Source organism: Equus przewalskii, chromosome 28, assembly GCF_037783145.1.
Source record: "Equus przewalskii isolate Varuska chromosome 28, EquPr2, whole genome shotgun sequence".
In the NCBI taxonomy this organism is placed as follows: Eukaryota; Metazoa; Chordata; class Mammalia; order Perissodactyla; family Equidae; genus Equus; species Equus przewalskii.
In genome coordinates, this window is record NC_091858.1 from 34393714 (window position 1) to 34413695 (window position 19982).

Below are 19982 nucleotides of genomic sequence, written 5' to 3' on the forward strand. Positions count from 1 at the left end.
AGCTTTATCTGACGCATCTTAGTTTCCACCTCCTAATGTCACTCATCCATCTTCTATTTATGAATCATTACCAAAAGGAAAGTACACTCCATATATATATATGTGTATATACAGTTAAAGGTGTTACTTTATTAGGAAAACTTGGGAAAGCATTCAACTTATGATAAAGCCAGTCGATGAGAATAGTTTTGAAAATCTAGATTTACATGAATAAGTAGTTACACATGGTCAGAGAATCCTTTTTCTTAATGGCCTAGCAAATAGTCTATCCTGGAGAATGCTCCATGTGAACTTGAAATGAATGTGTATGCTGCTGTTATTGAGGGGAGTGCTCTATAGATGTCTGCCTCTCTGTTCTTTCATAAAGCCACTGCAGGAGTATAGAGGGCAGTGTATGTGGGAATCCTGGAGTCCCGGCGTGGATGCTCCTCAGTGGGGGCGGGGAAAGCAGGGATGGTTTTTAAAGGTTGATGCAGCAAAAGGCCTGAGTGTGAGTCACCATCTGGCCCTTAGTAAGATGTGACCTCCTACACATCATTTGATTTCTTCAGGTTACCATTTCCTCATCATTGGAAGGGAGATAATAATGAAAACAATCATGATATAAATGAGATTATGCATAAAAGGCTTTTGCAAACAGTGCGTGATTATTCTGACTCCTGCTTTTATTCCTTAGGCTCCCTCATGCTTCTTGCCCTCCCAAGATAGGCACTGAACTTGGGGGAACATGAATCATATGGCCCTAATATGGAGCCATCTATTAAGGAAAGAATTTCCCCAATCCTCTAGTCACCATCAACTTTTAGTATGTGAGATTTGAATAAGCCAAACAATGTCCTGTTTACCAAGCATGGCAACATACTGTATTCTCTAAGATTTTCAGACATGTACAGCTTTTCTAGCTAATTAGCATCCTCATTTGTGCAACGTTTTTAATTTATAATTTTGTCTCAAGTGTCCAATTCATATTTTCTGTCCCCTCCTCAGAAAACTTCATTTAAAATAAAACCACTTTCCCTTTTCCTCTGCAACACTTTTCACAAGTTTCTGCTGTCATCTGTCCAGCTGAGTCTTCATTTAGTTGTGACATGACTTGAGGGATGTCTTATCCTTTCCGGTATGGCAGACGATCTTTGCCTTGATTCATTCTACTGCTCCACTCTCATTCCTGAGTGCCAATACTATTTCTAGCGCTGCTTAGCCAGGATCCCGAGACTATGGACGGTCGTGTGCTTAGGGTGGGAAATGGAATAAAAGAACTCAGTGCAGAAATGCAATGTTCCAGGCACCGCAGGACAATGCAGAGAAGTGGTCACAGAGCTGCCTGGTGTGAGTTCTCCACAGAACCTCTCTAATTCTAATCCCATTTGGTTAATCTTGCTCTAAATAACTGGTATTAGAATTGCGATATAAATCAATGCTTTCACAGTCATTTAAAAATCAAAAGGGGAAAAGCCTTCAGGAACCCAATAATAGGCTTCATCTATAGCCCGATAACATAAAGGATGCAGGAGTGTCTGGAGGGGCATTCAAACAACGAGTAAGGAACCTCAGATTAGATAAGAGAAAGAAGACCAAGGGACCACCGATTTCTCTGCAAACACCCAACAAGGAAAGCTTGCACTAGATGGCAGCAGAGCCTCATGTTTTCCTTCCAAAATAAAAAGGGCCTTGAGATCTTGGGGGAAAACATCGCAATATTAATACACAAACACAACCATATTACAAAATCAGCCTATCTTATTTGACAGGCATCTCCCACCCTCTTCATACTCAGGATCAAGAAATAAGTTGGCATGAATCATTGTAACAATCTGATGTATGATCTGGCCAAAAATATGCCCCATATAAATAACAGCTAACATGGGCAGTTACTCGTAATTGGGATCATTATTTCTTAAAGATGTGAATAGATTTTTTGCACCCAGAGAGAGGAGGTGGTATTCAAGACTTCAAGCAGAACCCAAGAAGTTCAAGAGCCTGGAGCCCCTCACAATTATGTGTGAAGGTGTTCAGTTTCGAAGGTGACACTCAACATTGCTGATTTGGATCCTAATAAAGTAAAAATCATCTATGAGTCCAGCCCAGGATGGTTAGATTTTGGAAACGTTTTTTAATGGCAGAAATCCTTCTTGGTGACAAGCGTCATTAGGAATAGCAGTGCAAAGACAAGACGCCGTTTCACAAGGAGAAGTCAGCTCTTTAGCTCTTAAAAAAGATCAATTTTTCCTGATGAGGAGCTCCAAATGAGCTACTGGAACACTTAACGGGGCTCAGAAAGCGTTTTTTGTTCACTTGCTGAGTTACAGGTACCATCTGGTGTCTGATTTAAAATCCCAAAGGGGCTGACCCTCCCCTCGTCGACATGCCTAGTTCAGCCTAAAGAATAGAATTCATGGATCCCACTGGGAATTCCCCTGAAATTGAGCCATTCTGTCTTCTTATTCCGCCTCCAGGGAAACCCAAGGCAAAATAGGTCTCTGGAAATGGAAAATGCCAGTCCTCTCTAGGACTGCAACTTTCAGAGAAGCACAGTTGGCTCTTCATATTTAGAAGCTCACGTCTCTATGACAGAGACAAGAGTTTTGATGGTGGGTCTAATTGTTCTTGGTAGGCTATAAGGAAACTAAGGAAATCAGGTTTTGGTGCTTAAATTTCAAGATTGTAGCCTTTCATTTTCGGGATTCACCATCACATTCTTCTGTAGCCTAGAGACCACTGGGACAAGGGGAATCTAACAAAAATAAAGCAAGGTATAAAACATTATGAACATGTCAGTCTATTTAATCTCGAAGACTGACTGTGACAAAATGCTGGTGGAATGAAGCACCATGACCAGTGGCCAACAATGGGTCTTCCATTTCACCAGAATCCGTCACTGAGGTGGATGATACAGTCTTCAGTGTGGTGGGTATACTGTTTCCAGACACACAGTATAATCCTCTCTTACTAAGGTGTGGGGTTGCCATGTTCTGGTCCTTCCAATCCTGTAGTGAAATTACCTAAATCTTTTTGGTTAAGAATGGGGAATCCTTTAAATGTCTCTTTGTGAATACTAGCACTAACCTATGGTTTTTTTTTTTTCTATAAACTTATCACCTTCCCCTAAAATGCTTTGCCTCACATGTTCCCCAGAGATTGCAGGAATACTTCCTCAGTTTGGGGATGTGGATGAAACCTAGTTCATTCTGTCAAGTTCTGCTCTTCTAGAGTTCTGTCCGTCTCCTACCTTCATCCCTTAGCACATTCTCAGGAGCACTATGTCTTCTCTCTTCAAGTCCCTGCCGAACCCAATGAATTTTACATAGAGTTTCACCTGAAAGTGAGCCAACATGCCATCTCTCAAAACCAGACCCGGCTATCAATTCTGGAGAGTCTTCCTAATTTTGGATTTAATCTGCACCTGAAGTTTGTGCACAGATAACCCTAACACAACCTAAGGCAGGAAACAGGAAAATCGTTGTAATTCCTTGCAAATACATAGTCATCTCGCCAAAGATGATTTCTAAAATTTTTTTTTAATGTTTATTTTTCTAGCTTGGAGTTAGAGCTTGTGCAGGTACTCTTTCCACCTGCATTTCTTTTCTAAGTTATTCAGGGGTCTTCTTTCTGGTCAGAGAGATCAGCAGATGGAGGCAGCCTCTGGCCCCTCTGAATCCCTCTAGTTTACTCGAGTTGCCCCGTTGCATCGCCTGTCCCGGTGTGTGGCGTGGGTGTCCCCTACCCCGGCGCCCAACAAGTCTCCTTTCTCCAGCCTGCGCGCTGCTGCGCTGGAGTCCGAATGGAGCGCAGCACGGCGCGGGGAGCCCAGGGCCCGAGGCTGGGCTCTGTCTAGGATTGCGTTGTGCCCAGCCTCCTTCCCCTCTCTGTGGGTAGGGATGGTTGAGTCCAGCCACCACGGCAGCGGCTCCTTGTGCCGCTAGCAGCCTGTCTTCTGCGCTCTCCGCCTTTCCTCTCTAGACTGGATCTCCTCCCCCCGCGCCCCCTCCCTCCCGCGGCTCCCACTCGCTGGCTCTCTCTCCAGCTGCCTCCGCTCCAGGTCTCTCCCGGCTGCGCGCGCTCCTCTCCCCGCCTCGCCCCCTCCCGCAGCCTCGCCGCCTTGGTGCCTTCCTGCCCGGCTCGGCCGGCGCTCGTCCCTGGCCCCAGACCCGCCAGCCTGGTGTCGGTGCTCGGAGTAGCTCAGCCCTGCAGTGGCTCGGACCCGATGCTATGAGAGGGAAGCGAGCCGGGTGCTCAGACCTGCAGGAGGCGTCGGATGCGCGGCCGGTCTGGGGACAGGGATCTCTCTCCTGCTCGCCTTGCCCTCTGGTGATTATTTGGCTCTGTTCATAGCCCTGCCGTTCCTCGGAGGAGACGGGCACATCTGAGAAGAGCCATCGGTGTCGTGTGCGTGTGGAATATCTGCAGACATGACTGCGTGGAGGAAATTCAAGTCGCTGTTCCTGCTTCTGGTGCTGCTGGTTCTGTGCGCGGGGCTCCTCACTGCAGCTAAGGGTAAGAAGGCTTGCTTGCTGCCGGGGGAGATGGGCGAACCCTCCGAGGCCCCGTTTGCGAACGCAAGTGTCTGTTTTGAGGAGGGAAGGGTGCCGAGTCGCTGGCATCTGCCGGGTGGCTCTCCATCGCGGACGTTTGGGGAATGCAATGTCCGGGAGCCGAGCTTCCATCGCGTTCTTCCCAACCCTCCTCTCCCCCGCCCCACCCCCGCCTCTCCTTCCCCCTCACTTGGGCTGAAACGAAATGTCTCTCTTTTCTCGGTGGTGTGGGTTGTTAGAGAGAGGGGAGAGAAACCCGAGTTGGGCTGAAACTGCGCTGTGGCGGGGCGGCGTTGCCTCCTTCAAGATGTGGGTACAACGGGTCAGGGTGGCTGGGGGTGGTTCCCAGGACTTTCTCCCCGGACCCAGAGCAGCTGGGCAAGTGGCCCTGGCCAAGCCGGCCTCGCAAGTTGGGTTCTCTAGGGGTTTGGGTTACCAACAGGCAAACCTGCCCGCCAGCTGGGCTCCCTGCACCCTGGCGCCCGTTCCGCGGTTCCTCCTTCCCCCTCCAGCGTCGTCAGGGAGAGAGGAGTAGCTACCTCGGTGAGCTCGCCCCCGCCTTCCTCTCCCCGGACTTCGTTCCGTGCAACTTGGAAGGAGCTGGCGAGGTGCGTGAGGAAAGCGGGGAGCCCTGGCTGGGATTCCAGCTCAGATATATTCGCTGTGGTCTCCGGGTTCTTCCCCTCGTTCCCCTCCCTGGTCAGGAGAAGGAGGCTCCCTGGGTAGCTCCTGGGGCTCGGAGCTCTGTGAACTTGGTTTTCTCCTTGAGATGAGTTAGGGAATGTTTTCCCCTAACTAGCCTACAGGCTGCAACCTCGGGGCTGGCAGGAGCTCCTGCACTTGTCTATTCTCTGGCAAAGAAAACAAGCTCCCTCTTGATTCCGAGAGAGAGTGTAGAGAGAGGGGATATTGATTGATTTTCACATCGGAAAGTGCCTGCCCCCATTTCCTCCTTTTAGCCTTCTTGGATGCTCTATCAGTCAACACCCATCGTCCCACTCCTGGGAATATATCTACAGAGATTTTTTTCTTTTCCTTTTTAAAGGATAAAGTACAAATCTTGTGGGGTTTCTTTTTTAATGGCCATTTGCTCTTTCCCACATAAAAATCCCCTTTCCTCTCTAGATTCTTCCATCTTCTTTTTCACCCATTTTCTGTTCCTTCAGTGTTCCAGATTCAAGGGTGATTGACAAGGCGAAGGAGGACTGTCTCTGGTTCCATTAGGAAACTCCAGATGGGCCTGGCCTGGAGAGAGGTGGAGAGAATGGCAGATTAGGCTTTCCCTCCCGGTGGCTTTCTCCACCTGGCGACCAGGGCCGGTTGAGAGCTGACCGCTAGGCACCAGCCCCTCCACAAACACACTCACCCTCGCAAAGGGTGTCTGTGGGAATGCGCCCCAAGATCCCAGGGAGCGCAGACGGTTGGTGTTCCTTGCCCAAGCTCCTGGTCGCTCGGGAATGAGGAGCCTCCCGCAGACACCGACTCTCTGCCTACCCGCCAGGCTCGGTCCAGACGCCCCGCCTCGGGCTCAGCTGTGGAGCCGCGGCAAAGGCACAGCCAGCAGAGCAGGGGCGGGCGGGCAGCGGCCTCCGGTCGCACTGGTCTGGCCGGGATCCGAGAGGCGGAGCAGGAAAAGTGGAGGGCAAAGAGGACTCTCTCTGGGAGGTGTGCGCGGATGTGTGTTTCATGGGTCTGGGCAAGGGCTGGGGGAGAGGACCCGGCCTTGCCCAGCCAAGCTCAGGTGTGGAGAGGAAACAGCTACTACGCAACTCCACAAAACTTCCTGGCCTTTCCCCCTGCACTCAAAGCCCAGCTGGGCCCGGCCTCCTCCTTCCCCTGGCAGGCAGCTCAGTCTCTGAACGCACCATCGGTTCCCCACGGTTCCGCGCGCTCCGAGCGCCCTTACCCCGCAATTAGCAGGGGTTGCTGCGTGGAGACGGCACTGGCCATGCCTGGGCTGCTTAATAATCCGTACACGTGTGTGCCGGGCGGATTTCGGCCCCACGCGGGTGGGCCTAGGAGCTAGGCTCAGGTGGGGGCGGGGAGGGAGGGTGTAGATGGGCTGGTGGTGTGCAGGGGTTGCCCGGGACAATCCCGGGGCCGACAGGGAAAGGGGCGCAAAATCCTGGGCGCCCCCCAAGCCTGGAAATCGCCATCTGCGCCCTGGGCGTTCCGGATCCGAGATGGAGAAGCCAAGTAGTGAAGTCCAGGGTCCCAGATCCTTAGCCTACCCGGTGCGATAGTAGGATATGTGTATGTGTGCCTGTATGTGTGTATTTGCGGGTGGAGGGGACGGGTTGGCTGCACTCCTTATGCTATTGACTAGCCCAGGCTGCGGAGGGTGCGCGCGGCTCCTTTATCACCCCAGCGGGGCCCACAGGAACAGGGGCGATTCTTCCCTGCGCCCCGCAGGGTCAAGTGCGAGCGCAAGGGACCAGATGGGAGTGGGCTGCAGGCAGGAAGCTGGTGACGCCAGCGCTGGAGTCGCCGTTTGTGTGCTCTGGCCGCTGGGGTGGGGTCGGGTCGCATTCCCCTTGCCCAGTAAAGCCCTGGTGGCCAAGGTCGGGCCTCTTCCTGGGGACGTGGGCATTCAGCCTCCGTGGCTCAGCCTCTCCAGGGGCGCCCCGGGGCGCCTGCGCGCAGTAGGGCTTTCCCGAGAGGAGCCCCGGGGAAGGCGCCTGCCACTGCCCTGGGAGCTGCGCCTTGTGAGCCCAGGTGGCGGCTCCCGCTGAGCCGAAGGCGGCGGAGAGTTTTTGATGCGTGGGGCGTAATTCGTGACCTGTTTGCGGAGTCGTGAAAGGCTGGAGGCGGCCGCAGTTGTGGTCACTAGAACCCGGTACCGTCGGTATCCGATCATCAGTTTCAGTTGACTGTGCTTTACGCTTCAATACAGCGTTGGGGGAACCCGGATTTCGCTTTTGATGTTTTCTTTTTGGATATTAATGGTTTTGTAAAGGTTGAGTCCCAGGTGTGCCTACCGCCTTAAAAGCAGCATATTTGCAGGGGCCGAGGGAGAGGGAAGAAAGCTTTACGTATTTTCATCTAGTAAATAGGTGGAGTAATTCATTTCGTGGGCTCTCAGATCTGCGCCCCTTTTCCGTGGCGGATCTACCGTCTGTTTGAGCAAACTTTGCTTCTTAATTGTTTTTTGCGTATATGCAGCAAGGACAATGAACTTGTTTGCAGGTTTTACTCAGAAAGCGTCCTAAAAAGCAGCACATGTAATAGTAGCCCTGTGATCTCACCAGAAAAAGCCAGAGAAAGGTGGAGTGTTTATCAAAATTCGCACTTCTAACATTGACTAACCCACTCAGCAAAGAGGTTTAAGCATGCATTGCCAAATGTCCACAGAAACCACGTAACTCACACGGGAAGAGAGAGAGAGAGAGAGAGAAACAGAGAGAAGCCTTCCCAAACCTGCATGCTTCTGTATGAATTACCTTTTAGCAATTCATATCACGAAGGATGCTGAGACCTTTCATTTGCTGGCCAGGTTCCTTTATGGCCAGGCCGCTCCACATATACTCTCTCCTGGAAAAGCCAGGGACTCCTGGGAATAAGCAGCTTTCATAGAAAACCCCTAATCCATCAATTACTAAAAAGGTGGACCATTTAACAGGAAGTTAATATTTCTGCATTCATGACTTGCTTAGCAAATCGCGTATACTTTTTATTGCGTTGGCAAGGGGATTAATTACTTTTTCAATTCAGAACTGTTCAGTCGAGCGCTATAAATTCAGCTAGTGCTTCTGCAACACCTATATAGTTCTTAGTATAGGATTTTAACTCCTTCAAAGGGTAAGCCAAGGGGAGAGTTTCTTCCTGAGTGGCAGGTTTTGTAAACTTGACTAGTAGGAGAATGACATCTCATTCAACAAGTGCAGAGAACCAAATAGCAGGAAGTAAAGTAATAGTAGAATTCTCCCAGGTCTCAAGCATCCCCAGTAACACAGGCCTCAGAGGAAGGGCAATCGCGACTTTTATATTGGCTCTCAGCTGGCCAATCATGCTAAGGAGACTGACACAACTACAGTGCTTAAAAGTTCCTGCAGGCAAACAGCTCCTCCTGGGGGCAATGCTCCCTTAGTCTTCAGTTTATTGTCTCAAACAAACACCAGCAGAGCTTTGAAAATGTCAAGAAAATGGTTCAGCTTCCTTTAAGAAATAGATAAACAAAGGCTCAGTGGCCGGTTCGTGCTTATTGCAGCCAATCCAGCAAATCCAGTGTAGACATTTCTAAGCTGTCAAAATGCAAATGGCATATTAAATACTCTGTGCTCTACTGAATTCTAAATATGCCTCTGGTAGATTTTCTGCTGAGCTCATAGTGAAAATAAGCCACTACAACTTGCATACATACAATTTAAACAGACTTTCCCTTTGGCCTTTTATATTTCTTCTGGTTAGTTTCCTTTCCCTCTTAAATTAAGAAGAACTTGAATGGGTACTCCTTGCACTGAATAGATGACAAAGCTATGTCATCTTTTATTTTAATATTATTTGTTTAGCTAATAAATCGGAGGTAATCTGAGTCAGGTGTAGCTATTATACAGCCTACAGTATTTGTACCTTTGAGTTGCATGGGCTTATTTAAAAGCCTGTTGGCTTTTTGCCAGTAGAGTAGGACCTTGGATTGCTGGTCTAGCAGTGGTAACTGATAAAATCAAACCAATTCCACTCTGTGGTCTGGCCACGGTAACAACAGAGGTGGCTACTATTTGAAACAGTGGAACTGGCTTGGATGTGCCACCTGGAGCAAAGAAACAGACACTTTGCTACTTTGGCTGGATTGAAACTAATTAGTCCTGAAGGAAATCAACCCTTTGACCTTGCCTTGAATTGTACAGCCACTAGACACAGCTCACTGGATGTCCCTTTCAGAACAAATCATCGGTATGAAAATCAACTAATTCTATTTAGTTGTTTGCCTAAGTGCAAGGAAATAAGTTTCTTCCAAATTGACTTTAAGATGACCTTAAATGACCTTTGACTAATTGTTGTCTATGTTTAGAGTGAAACTTAGTCCCTAGTACTGAAATTGAGAAGTAACAGCTTTAAAATTCCCATTATGTAAAAAAGAAGAACATTATTTCATTGAACTGGTTGAAATTGATTGAAGGAGCTTTGTCGAAATAAAGCACAACTTGTAGGTTTTTTTCTCCAGCAGAGCAATGTTTTGGGATGCAGAGTATGAAACATGAAACACTTTTTTCCTGTTTGAGTTAAGTTGCAGTTTCTTTAAACCATTTCTATCAACCCCTAATTTCTGGGAGAAGAAAACTCCATCGGTGCTTTAGGGAAGTTACACCATCTTTATCCTCCAACATCTTTGTTCTAGCTGGATGAGAGATTTCATCATTTCTCACTTAACAAAACATTCTACTGAGGAATAACATGTCCTCAAATTAACTTGATTTAGAGTCGGTGTTACTTTGACCCACAGTGGCAACATTTATCTCTAGCTAAGTTCTTCGGTGAATGAAAAAACATGCAGGCATGGACGCTTGTTAAAAATAACTACTATATCTTTTATGTCTCTCATACATTTTGAAGTTTATTGTTTGAGATCTTCCTGCCTTATCTTGTACTAGTTGTAGCTTGGGGAAAACTATAAAAAGAAAAGGGATATTTCGGTATTCTCGTTCTGTCCAATATAAGTTTAGAATAAAAGGGATACTTCCAATTTAATGCTAATAATCTTAATGTGAGTCTGCCCCCATTGTTTGGAAAGTAGTAAGTCATGAATAATGCTTTGTGATTTAAAAATTATCCTTGTTCCCAATATGAGATCAGGGGAGATGACAAGCTTGAAGAAATCAAGTTGTTGGTGCCATTTCCCAATTTTTTCACTTATGAGTCACTTTTAGACCATTATTGCAACCTGAGATTTGAATTATATAAAATATTGGCCCCATTCTAAGTAACTTTCATTTATTTATTTTTTGGTTTTCTGTCCTTTGGAGACACTCCAGCTCAATATACTTCAAGAAAAACTAGTATGACATATAGATATTATCAATGTAAATTCACCTTTCTCTGAGTTCTCCGGGTAACTAAGTCACTTCAGTCCCAATGGAATCAAAGCAGCTTTTGAGGACGTTGAGGATTTCCCCAATATATTGTGGCAACACTCTGTGTTTTTGTACTAAACACGTCAGCTTTATGGTGTAGAAGTTGGCATTATGACCATGATGTAGACTTTTTGAATACCCTTTTGCAAACTTTGTGTGTATAAGAATCACCCGAGGGGCCCTCCCCATGGCGCAGCGGTTAACTGTGCACGTTCCACTTCGGCAGCTGGGGTTCCCGGGTTCGGATCCCGGGTGGGGACATGGCACTGCTTGGCAAGCCATGCTGTGGCAGGCGTCCCACATATAAAGTAGAGGAAGATGGGCACTGAGGTTAGCTCAGGGCCAGTCTTCCTCAGCAAAAAGACGATTGGCAGCAGATGTTAGCTCAGAGCTAATATTCCTCAAAAAAAAAAAAAAAAGAGAATCAACTGAGTTCTTGTTTACATGCAAATTCTAAGGCCTCTCCCCCAAGTGATTCTGAGTAACTGGGTTTTGGGTGATGTCAGAAATCTGCATTTATATATGTATATATATTATCTATCAATTTATCTATCTACCTACCTATCTATCTATCCTACTTCCCTTTTAATAAAAAGCATCAAAATCTAATAACATATTCACTGAGCCTTCATAGGCTAATTAGCCCACACTTGATTTCATGATGAATATACTATATTATGAAATTGTGCAATTATCTCAGAAGATTTCTTCTTTATCACTAGTGCCTCCATTATCAATGTTCATCGTTCTATCCTGTTTTATCTTTCTAAAAAAATAGTTCTACAGCAAAGTGGAAATTCAAGCTCCATGTCCGTACTGTTTATATTATGGGAAGACTTCAAGGGATAATTACACTCTTTCATATAAAAATGCTGTGCGAATGACTTATTTTATTTTTTTCTTTTAAGGTTTAGTATACTCTGATATGATTAGTGTTATGTAAGAAAGAGCTAAATGTTAGATTAGAATTAGAATTATTTTGGGAGTGATCTCTAATGAATTAAAGGCCTTTGAAATTAATTGTGAATTCTAAGCAGTCTTTTTCCAGATGCTTGGTGAATTTCAATGCCTTTCTTCAGAGAAACTTATTTATTTCTCCTCTTATTTTTAATAGAAAATATCTTCATTGGTCTTTTACAAGTGAGTAATTTTCTACATGAAGTTGACATGCATGTAAAATATATGCTGGACTTTCACCATTCATGATGGTTCTTAAAACCTTACCTGATGACTCTGAGTGAATTTTCGCTTCCTTTTTCTATCAGTAAATTGATAATCAACACTACAAATCTTTGATTATTATGCAAATGGTAATCTTCAGGGTTATAGAAAGTTAAACAGAGATCCTTCTTATGAAAATGGTTTCTCCTGAACTTAATGATACTCGCTTTTCTTTGAAAGAATGGACCATAAGAGTGTGTTCAAAGGCCATCAACAATTTTTGTCTCTGTGTTTCAAACTATTCCTTTTTTTTTTTACTGTTAAGGAAGTGGTGTACTTTGATGTATAATACAGCTGTGGATAGATAGGACTTGCAGGCTATGATTGGCACTTCATACAGAGGAGAAGAGGGACCCTGGCAGCATAAGAACGGTCATATTTTTACAAGAAATTAACTGAATTGAGCAGATACTTCCCTTTATGCACTAGAAATGTGAATTTCTTCAGCATCAATCTTGCATTTCTTGTTCTTTTTGTTTTTTCTTTATAAAAGATAATTATTGTGAATAATCTAAGATAGATTCAGCTGTTGAGATATTCCTTTGTAGTGTTGGCTCTACACATGAGGTTGCAGGTTACCTACTCAAAATGCATGCTCCATTTTATGTGGAAATGATATGAAGTTTTCAAAATATAAATTCTTTTTTTTAAATTTGTAAATAGTGTCAAGAGAAAGTCAAGTGAAAAATATCATCCTATTACTGTTAAGTGGAGTTACTTATATTTATTGATAGGTTTAAGTATTTAGGTGGAACTACTATCATCTGAGGAAAATATACATGTTTTTAATCTGTTATCATCCTTAACACTGACAACCTGGGAGCCAAAGCAGAGATTTGGGAAGTCTAGACTCTTAACTAGGATTTTAGTAATCATTTTGCTCACTTGAAGAATTATGGTGTACACCAGCAAGAATCACTCAGTTCGATGTCACTGGAATTCATGAGCCTTTACTATTTACCTACACATTATAGTAAAGAAGAAGTTGAGTTCGTGATTACATTTATGGAATTTTCATTCTTCAAAAAAAACCACAAAAACTAAAATCACTTGACTTAATTAGTATTTACTCAAATATTAGAGTGTGCTTGAGATATTGGAGAGGAGTTCCTGTAAGAGGTGGAATCTTGATAGAGCCTCAAAGAATGGAGGAGAAAGGGAACAGGAACAAAATCAAGGAGAATAAGGGTGAGGATATTACGATCTGGCCTGAGCACAGCTGAAAGCACCCCTCCTTTCTTGTTTTTTAGCCTCGTGAGGGCCAGGTTAACTGTCAGGCATGTAGATGAACCTATAAATATTGATGCTTATTGAAATCCTCCTCAGAATTTTTTCTATAGCTCCTTAAAGCTAAAAGTTCAAATGTGAAGGAATATAAACTAGCCCCCGGGACTATTTTCTGAAATAGGCAAATGTGCAGCATATTTTAGTCCTTCCTTGCTTCTTTCCTCCTACAGCCAATGGGTGAAACCCTTGTTTAGTTTGGGAATCTGTTTCTTGGAAACAAGAATTTTTGGCGTTTTTAAACTCTTTTTTCCAAATTCCACGAATATTGCTATTAGCGTTGTTTTTGTTGTAATGACCTCTAAAATATAATGCTAATAGAACATTGGGTGGGTAACAAAAGCACTTTTTGGTTTACTGATTTCCCTGCAGTTTGTAGTGGCATCTTAAGTATATACTTCTACAGAAGACAGCGTGCTTCCCCTGAACTGACTTTCAAAGCACTTTATAATCTGGCTTCCACTTCTTCCAGCTCTTTGTCCTTCCTGTTAGTGACTTCCACTTCAACCGAACCAGTTTAATGCACATCCTAAATGCACCTTTGATTCCATCTATCCCAAGCCTACCCACTTGGAATTCACTTCTAGTTACCTCTCCCGTTAATTGATTACCCAATCTTGCCTTCATCTAAATTTCTTTGTCACTTACTATGTTTCACAATCATTGGTTATAACATAGGAAATCATGAGTTTGGGATCTTTTTAAAAAAAGTTGTTTCTTTGCTGGTTTTGTTTGTTTATTTACATCATTCTTACTGAATAGATCTTAAAGTCCTGGAAGATTGAAAGACGCTCTTGCAACTATCAAACTGTCATAGAGATTCTTTGTACATTCACTGTTTCTTCAAAGAATAAACACATGTTCTCGTATACTTGATTCTGTCCATTTTTTTATTGAATCAAATTAATGTGTTGAAAATATTTTGTGAAAAGACTCATAGAAGAGAGATGACCTGTGGAAGGTGACAGTAGTGATTTCTCCAAGTCGCTGTGTATGATTGATTTATTCACATACCTAGGCTAGAACTTGTCAAAATAATTAGCTTTGAAACCCTGTATCCAAGTTATTATTTTGCCATCCTTATTTGACTTGTTTGTGTGTGTGTTTTTCCCATAATTGTTTCTCTTTGTGTACAGAGGAAGGTATCTGGGATTTTGCATTTTTTTCTTCTAATGATAATAATTTAATGATATTAGAGCTTGTTCAGCTGATACGTCAACCTACAATTGTCATTTTGATCTTCATGACTATTTTGTCTCTCAGCCTTTTAATGTAAAAGAATTACATAAGAGGATTATGGAACAAAGAAGAACTAATCAGTCTCTTTCTTTTACCACTGCAATTACAAAATTACCTTTCCAGTGTTCTTCACTGACAACAAGAGAAATAGAAGGGATGTGTTGTCAGGATATTTGAAAGATGAGGAGTCATCTGACCTGAAAGTCCCAGAACGATAGTCAACCTGAACTTTGGGGTATGATTTATATCTCCTAGCAAATGTGTTTTTCTTTCAGTTCTAAGACGGGTAGACAATAAAAGGCCTTTTAAAGAGAGTTGGTATAAAAATAATATAAAGTGTTATATGACAAGGTGAAGTGACAATCATTTCTTTTTGGAAGTGGGTTCTCTTACTTTGATATTTAAGAACAGAACCTGTAAGAAGGGAAAAAAGTACGTAAGTTAGAGATCTGGTGTCATTTCTTGCAGTCTTAAAATCAGAATAAGATATTTTTTATTTTTTGCCTTTTAATGACTACTCATTCTTTGTCCCAACTTGAGGAGGAAGAGAGACAGAAAGCAGAAGATATTTATAGCAAGATCATATTATGTGGTCCTCTTTTCCCACATTTATCCTTTATGCAGGACTAGACCCCCCTAGGAACAGTTAAGAGCTAGAAAACAGAGTTATGAAGATAGAGGGGAAGTGTTCCCTCCCGGTACTGTTCATGTTAGCTTGTCTATTGCTGTGTAACATTATTACCGCAAATCCAGACACTTAAACCAGCACACCTTCAGCATCTCACAATTTCTGTGGGTCAAGGGTCTGTGTATGGCTCTGCTGGGTCACACAAATCTGCTCATGGTCTCGCCAGCTGCAATCAAGGTGTTGACTGGGACTTCAGGCTCCTCTAAAGCTCCTCTGGAGAAGGACTCACTCCTGTGATGACTCAGGTGGCTGGCAGAATTCCACTTCTTGTGGTTGTGGGACTGAGAGCTTCAGTTTATTGCTGACCATTAGCCAGAGCTCACCCTCACTTCCTAGAGGCCGTCCACAGTTCCTTGCCATGTGGGACTTCCCATTTGGGCTCCGAGCCAGGGAAGGAGAGACGCCAGCAAGTCAGGCGTTACAAGCTATATGTAGTCACATAATCGTGGACACAAAATCACGTGTAGCCTGTCACTTTTACCCTATTCTCTTGGTTAGAAACAAGACCCAGGTCCTGCTGACCTCTTGGGGGAGGGGAATTCCACAGGGGCATAAACATCAGGAGGTAGAGATCACGGGGCCACCTTAGGAGTCTGCCCACCACACTGTCCTAGAAATACGTTAATTTAAAAAGAGTATTGTCCAGTTAAGAAGAAAAGGGTCTAGGACCTGACTAAAAATGGGCAACAACTATAAGTAGGTATTTAAAAGAGAACAAACATAAATAATAAATGTGGGAAAATATCTCTAAACTTATTATTGATCAAAAGAATGAGAATTGAACTATATTATTTTTTTCCCTAATGTATTTGTGAAACTACAATTGACATGTCACATGTTAGCGAGTGCATAGGGAGATCATATCCGTACACTATTGTTGTCTATCTAGAAAAATTTAAGGGGGAGATAATTGGCCATACCAATCAAAATTCTAAATTATCAGATATTTTAACCCAGAAATGTAATATATCCTGCAGCAATATATGCTTGTTTAACCCTGTCTCTAATAATGAAAAACTAGAGCTCACCCAGCCATCATCCTAAAATAGCTCAGTAAGTTGTTGTGTGACACACTATATTGCCTATATGAAAGTGTTCCAATGGTAAAAGGTTGAGTTAAAAATTCAAAATAGTATGTATATTTTGTTCTCATTTTCGTGTAGGGAAAAGGCAAGCTACTTCTATGCACATGTAGAAATATCTGAAAAGATGCACACATTAGAGCATTGATGTGCAAATGTTTGATTTTTGAATAACTGTGTCAAGCTTCTCTAAATAAAATAATAATTCTTAAATTAAAAAGGATTACTTGAAAAAAAAAAAGGACAGGTAGCCCTTATCAGATCATATTTATGGGCAGAGACAGATTATAAGATTTTTGAATTTGAAGTGATCTTCAAGTTTATAAATCAAAAACTCCTTAGTATTACTCGTGTTCAGAGAAGTCAAGTGTCTTGCACAAATTCATAGAGAGCATTAAGGCAGAGCTCAATCTAAGTGAACGCTCTTCTCATGGGAGCCCAGATGCCTCTTGGTGACCCAGCACTCCATCTTCCCACACACCAGACCAAACTGGCTGTGTGTCTCCCTCCCAGTGCTTTTCCGTCTCCCTCTGATGTGAGTACAGGAGGAGCACGGAGTGGTTCTCCTGATGTAATACTCTGAAAAGACAGCATGACAAGGAAAGTTCTGGGCTTAAATTTAAAACCTAAGATTATCCTGCTGCTGGAGAAGTACGATATTCAACTTTTACTCTTCTGAGATGGTCCAGAACCACTGGGGATGCTGCAAGACCCTCAGGAGCCTAGAAACATGTTAAAGGATTTTGCTGCTTTGTTAAATACCTAACTACAGTGATTTCTTTTAGGTCATTGAAAAACACAGTGCAGCGATCAATGACTTTGTGTTAACTAGTTAATATATTTTCTATCAATATAATTTGGATGATGCATGTGTCGTTGCAGAATATTTAATTCTGAAGAACTCAACATGTTAAATTCCACCACAATGAAATATTTTATTTGCTGGCACTTCTCAAATTACTATAATTAGAGAATTCCATGTTTAAATTTCTTAATGATTGAAATAAGTTGAATTATGAAATAACTTTGCAGAAGTGAAAACCAGTTTATTTTTTATGTTGGCATTTAACATCATATGATATGGCAATTTGTCTTAGTTTTCATGTGCTTAGGGGTTCCATTTTGGAGAGAATAGTAGCACAGAAATGCTGTGTTTTATGTTTGACAGCATCCTCTGTGAAGCTAAACGTAAGGGTTCAGTTCCTGCAGCTGCCCCTCATAGTGTGTGTCTTGAAAAATATGATATGAAACTCTCTGACACACAGTTTACTCATCTTTGCAAAGGGGATGTTAACTGGACTCAGTATTACAAGGATTAGATGAATAAGCACATGTAAAAATCTTAGAACAGCGCCTGGCATTACTAATCTTAGATAAATAGATAAATGTTAAATGTTAGATAATTGTTAGCAACGATTTTATTATAGCAACTGAAAAACTAGACTCTCAATTCTAGAAATGGTCACAGAAGTACTATTGGAAAAAGCTCTATTTTTCTGGAGAGAAATTATTTGTAAGTGGAGATTAATAATTATATTTGGATATACTGAGTGTCTTATATTTATAAGAATAATCCTGATACTAGTTCCTAGAATTGTTTAGGATGTACAAAATGCTTTTAAATTCCTTAATTCATTTCCAGATTAAAAATTAAAGATTTCTCAGTTAAGTCAAGTGATAATAGCATCAAAATTATGATTTGACCTTGTGCATCACATTCAGCTTGAATAAAATTAAATTCTCAGTATAATCACTTAGAGCAGATTTGTTTTAAAGTCCGTTATTATCAGGAAGCCTTGGACATTTGGAGTGACCATGAGAGGAACAATCAAAGAAAATAGTAGAAAACTTTACAAAGCAGAATTGCTCTGAAATTAAATTTGTCTACACATCCTGGGGTATTGGTTGTGAGTATTCTAGACAACCATGTGGTGCTTCTGTGTCTTGAGAGTTCATATATTTTTCTAGTTGCTTAGTTTTGCCCAAGAAAAGTATCTGAAGCTATTTTTAAAAGGACGGTTGAAACGGTGTTACTTACTGATTGAACCTTGTGAAAAACATAGTAAAACTGAGTCTATGCTAGGCGAAATAGTAAATGTATTACTTTTCTGAAAGTGAAAAACAATCAGTGGAATTGGAGACTCAGGGGTGAGTAAAATCTTTCAAATGGTTAAGGGCTTATTCATTGACTTAAATGTTTTATTTCCCCCCACTACATGAGGCAATCACTGCTAAATTGATATAATCTGGCTCTTTCCTTCTGGTTTAGGCTTCCTGGTTTAGTGTCTCAAGACTCAAGTGTGATTGATTGACCACTGACTTGAACAAGCTGCCCATACCCCATGTGCCTGCTCTAAGTGTGAATACCTGTGTTGTGATGTTAAAAGGTAGGGTCCCCATGTGTGAAATCCCAAGTTATAGTGACAAAAATAAATCCCAAGTTGTGACATTAGAATAAGGTGTTCTTTCCAGGGTCACATGATGCAGACATTCAAAATAGGCTCCCTACAACTCAAGTGTCCGTTAACCAAATACAAACTCTTCAAAGCCAGGTATGCCCAGTTTGACCATCGATGTGAATGTGTCTCTCTCCCACCTGATGAGGCCAAGCACATGCCAACAATGAAGACCTATAACATAGCAACTCTGTAGGTCCTGCAGAGAAGAAGGACTTAATGAGGGCCTGGGTATTGCAGACTCAATGAATATGTGAGTGAATGAGTTGATTAAGTATTTAATGGATTGTTCCCCTCCTTGGACCTTGCTCAACCCATTCCTAGCAGGCCAGCCCTCTATTTACTCAATTAGGATCCTGCTTCAGGCCCCATTACTTTCACTCTCAGTACAATGTTGTGCAGTGAATGCCAACTTGGCAGCAATCTAATTTGTGGTTCTGTAACTTGGTTTCCAAATGGGATCTCCTTCAGAGATGCTCACTCAACATTTCTTCACCAAGTGACCTGAGACCTAGGGTCTGCACGTCCTGTAAGGCAGTAGCTTTGAAAGGATGTGCATTCAGGAGGGTGATTTCAATGAGATCACCATAAATGTCCTCTTGAGTGAGGAGCTGTCTGAGTGATCTCCTCAGGAGCTCTGGGAACTTAAGTTTTTATGCCACTTTTAGAGCCAGAAAGCAGGAGACATTCTTCCCCAATGTGTACCAGACCATGAACATGCACACGCCACTCACACAAAATAGTTTCTTCTTGCTTAAAATCATTTGGCCTGCGCCATGGAAAGATCTGCTAAATGAGTTTATGATTAGTGGCGCTGTGTTTTTATTAAAGGAGAAACTGGCATAAACCTTCCTGCCTTGTTTCAGAAAGTGGAATTTTAAGTTTTAGTCTTATCCTTGCAGAATAGTTCATACTCTGCTTGGTTGTTCTTGAAGGAGCCATGCAATTAATTAAATATATATATTTTTTAAAAAGGATAGAGATAGAAAATAGATAAGTAAAAGTACAAAATTCATGATTAACATTATATAAAAAATTGTAAGGACAAATGATTGATGAGAGCATGATCCATCTAGAGAAAAACACCAATATGACTGTTGGTAGTAAAAGTTGTATAAAAATGATCACTTCACCATCACTTCCCAGGGTCAGTTCAAGTACACGTGGGAGACGTCTGACAAATTGCAGTATTAGGGGAAAAAGACAACAACAGATGCCCTCATTCCACCACTTCAGAAAACACTTGATGCTCTAGTGGATTTTCTTTGTTTACAGCTGACTAGCAATGTATCTCGGCATAGCTTTAAGTATAGTTGCGCTAAAGTGGCACTTACTTAAATGAATATTTGATAAAGAAAGAGACCAGTGGAAGGAATAGATATGTACTATACCTACCATATCAAATTGAT

General features: G+C 42.7%; 1 protein-coding gene across 2 annotated transcripts in view; it reads left to right on the forward strand.

The window, feature by feature from the left end:
- The first annotated feature begins 3772 nt into the window (after positions 1 to 3772).
- CSMD1 (CUB and Sushi multiple domains 1) overlaps positions 3773 to 19982 on the forward strand; it is a 1831060-nt gene continuing 1814850 nt past the window's right edge. For both annotated transcript variants that reach the window (XM_070598372.1, XM_070598373.1), the window contains exon 1: positions 3773 to 4494. In XM_070598372.1, the coding sequence (XP_070454473.1) occupies positions 4410 to 4494 (85 nt within the window). In that variant the 5' untranslated portion in view covers positions 3773 to 4409. The remainder of the gene's footprint in view (positions 4495 to 19982) is intronic.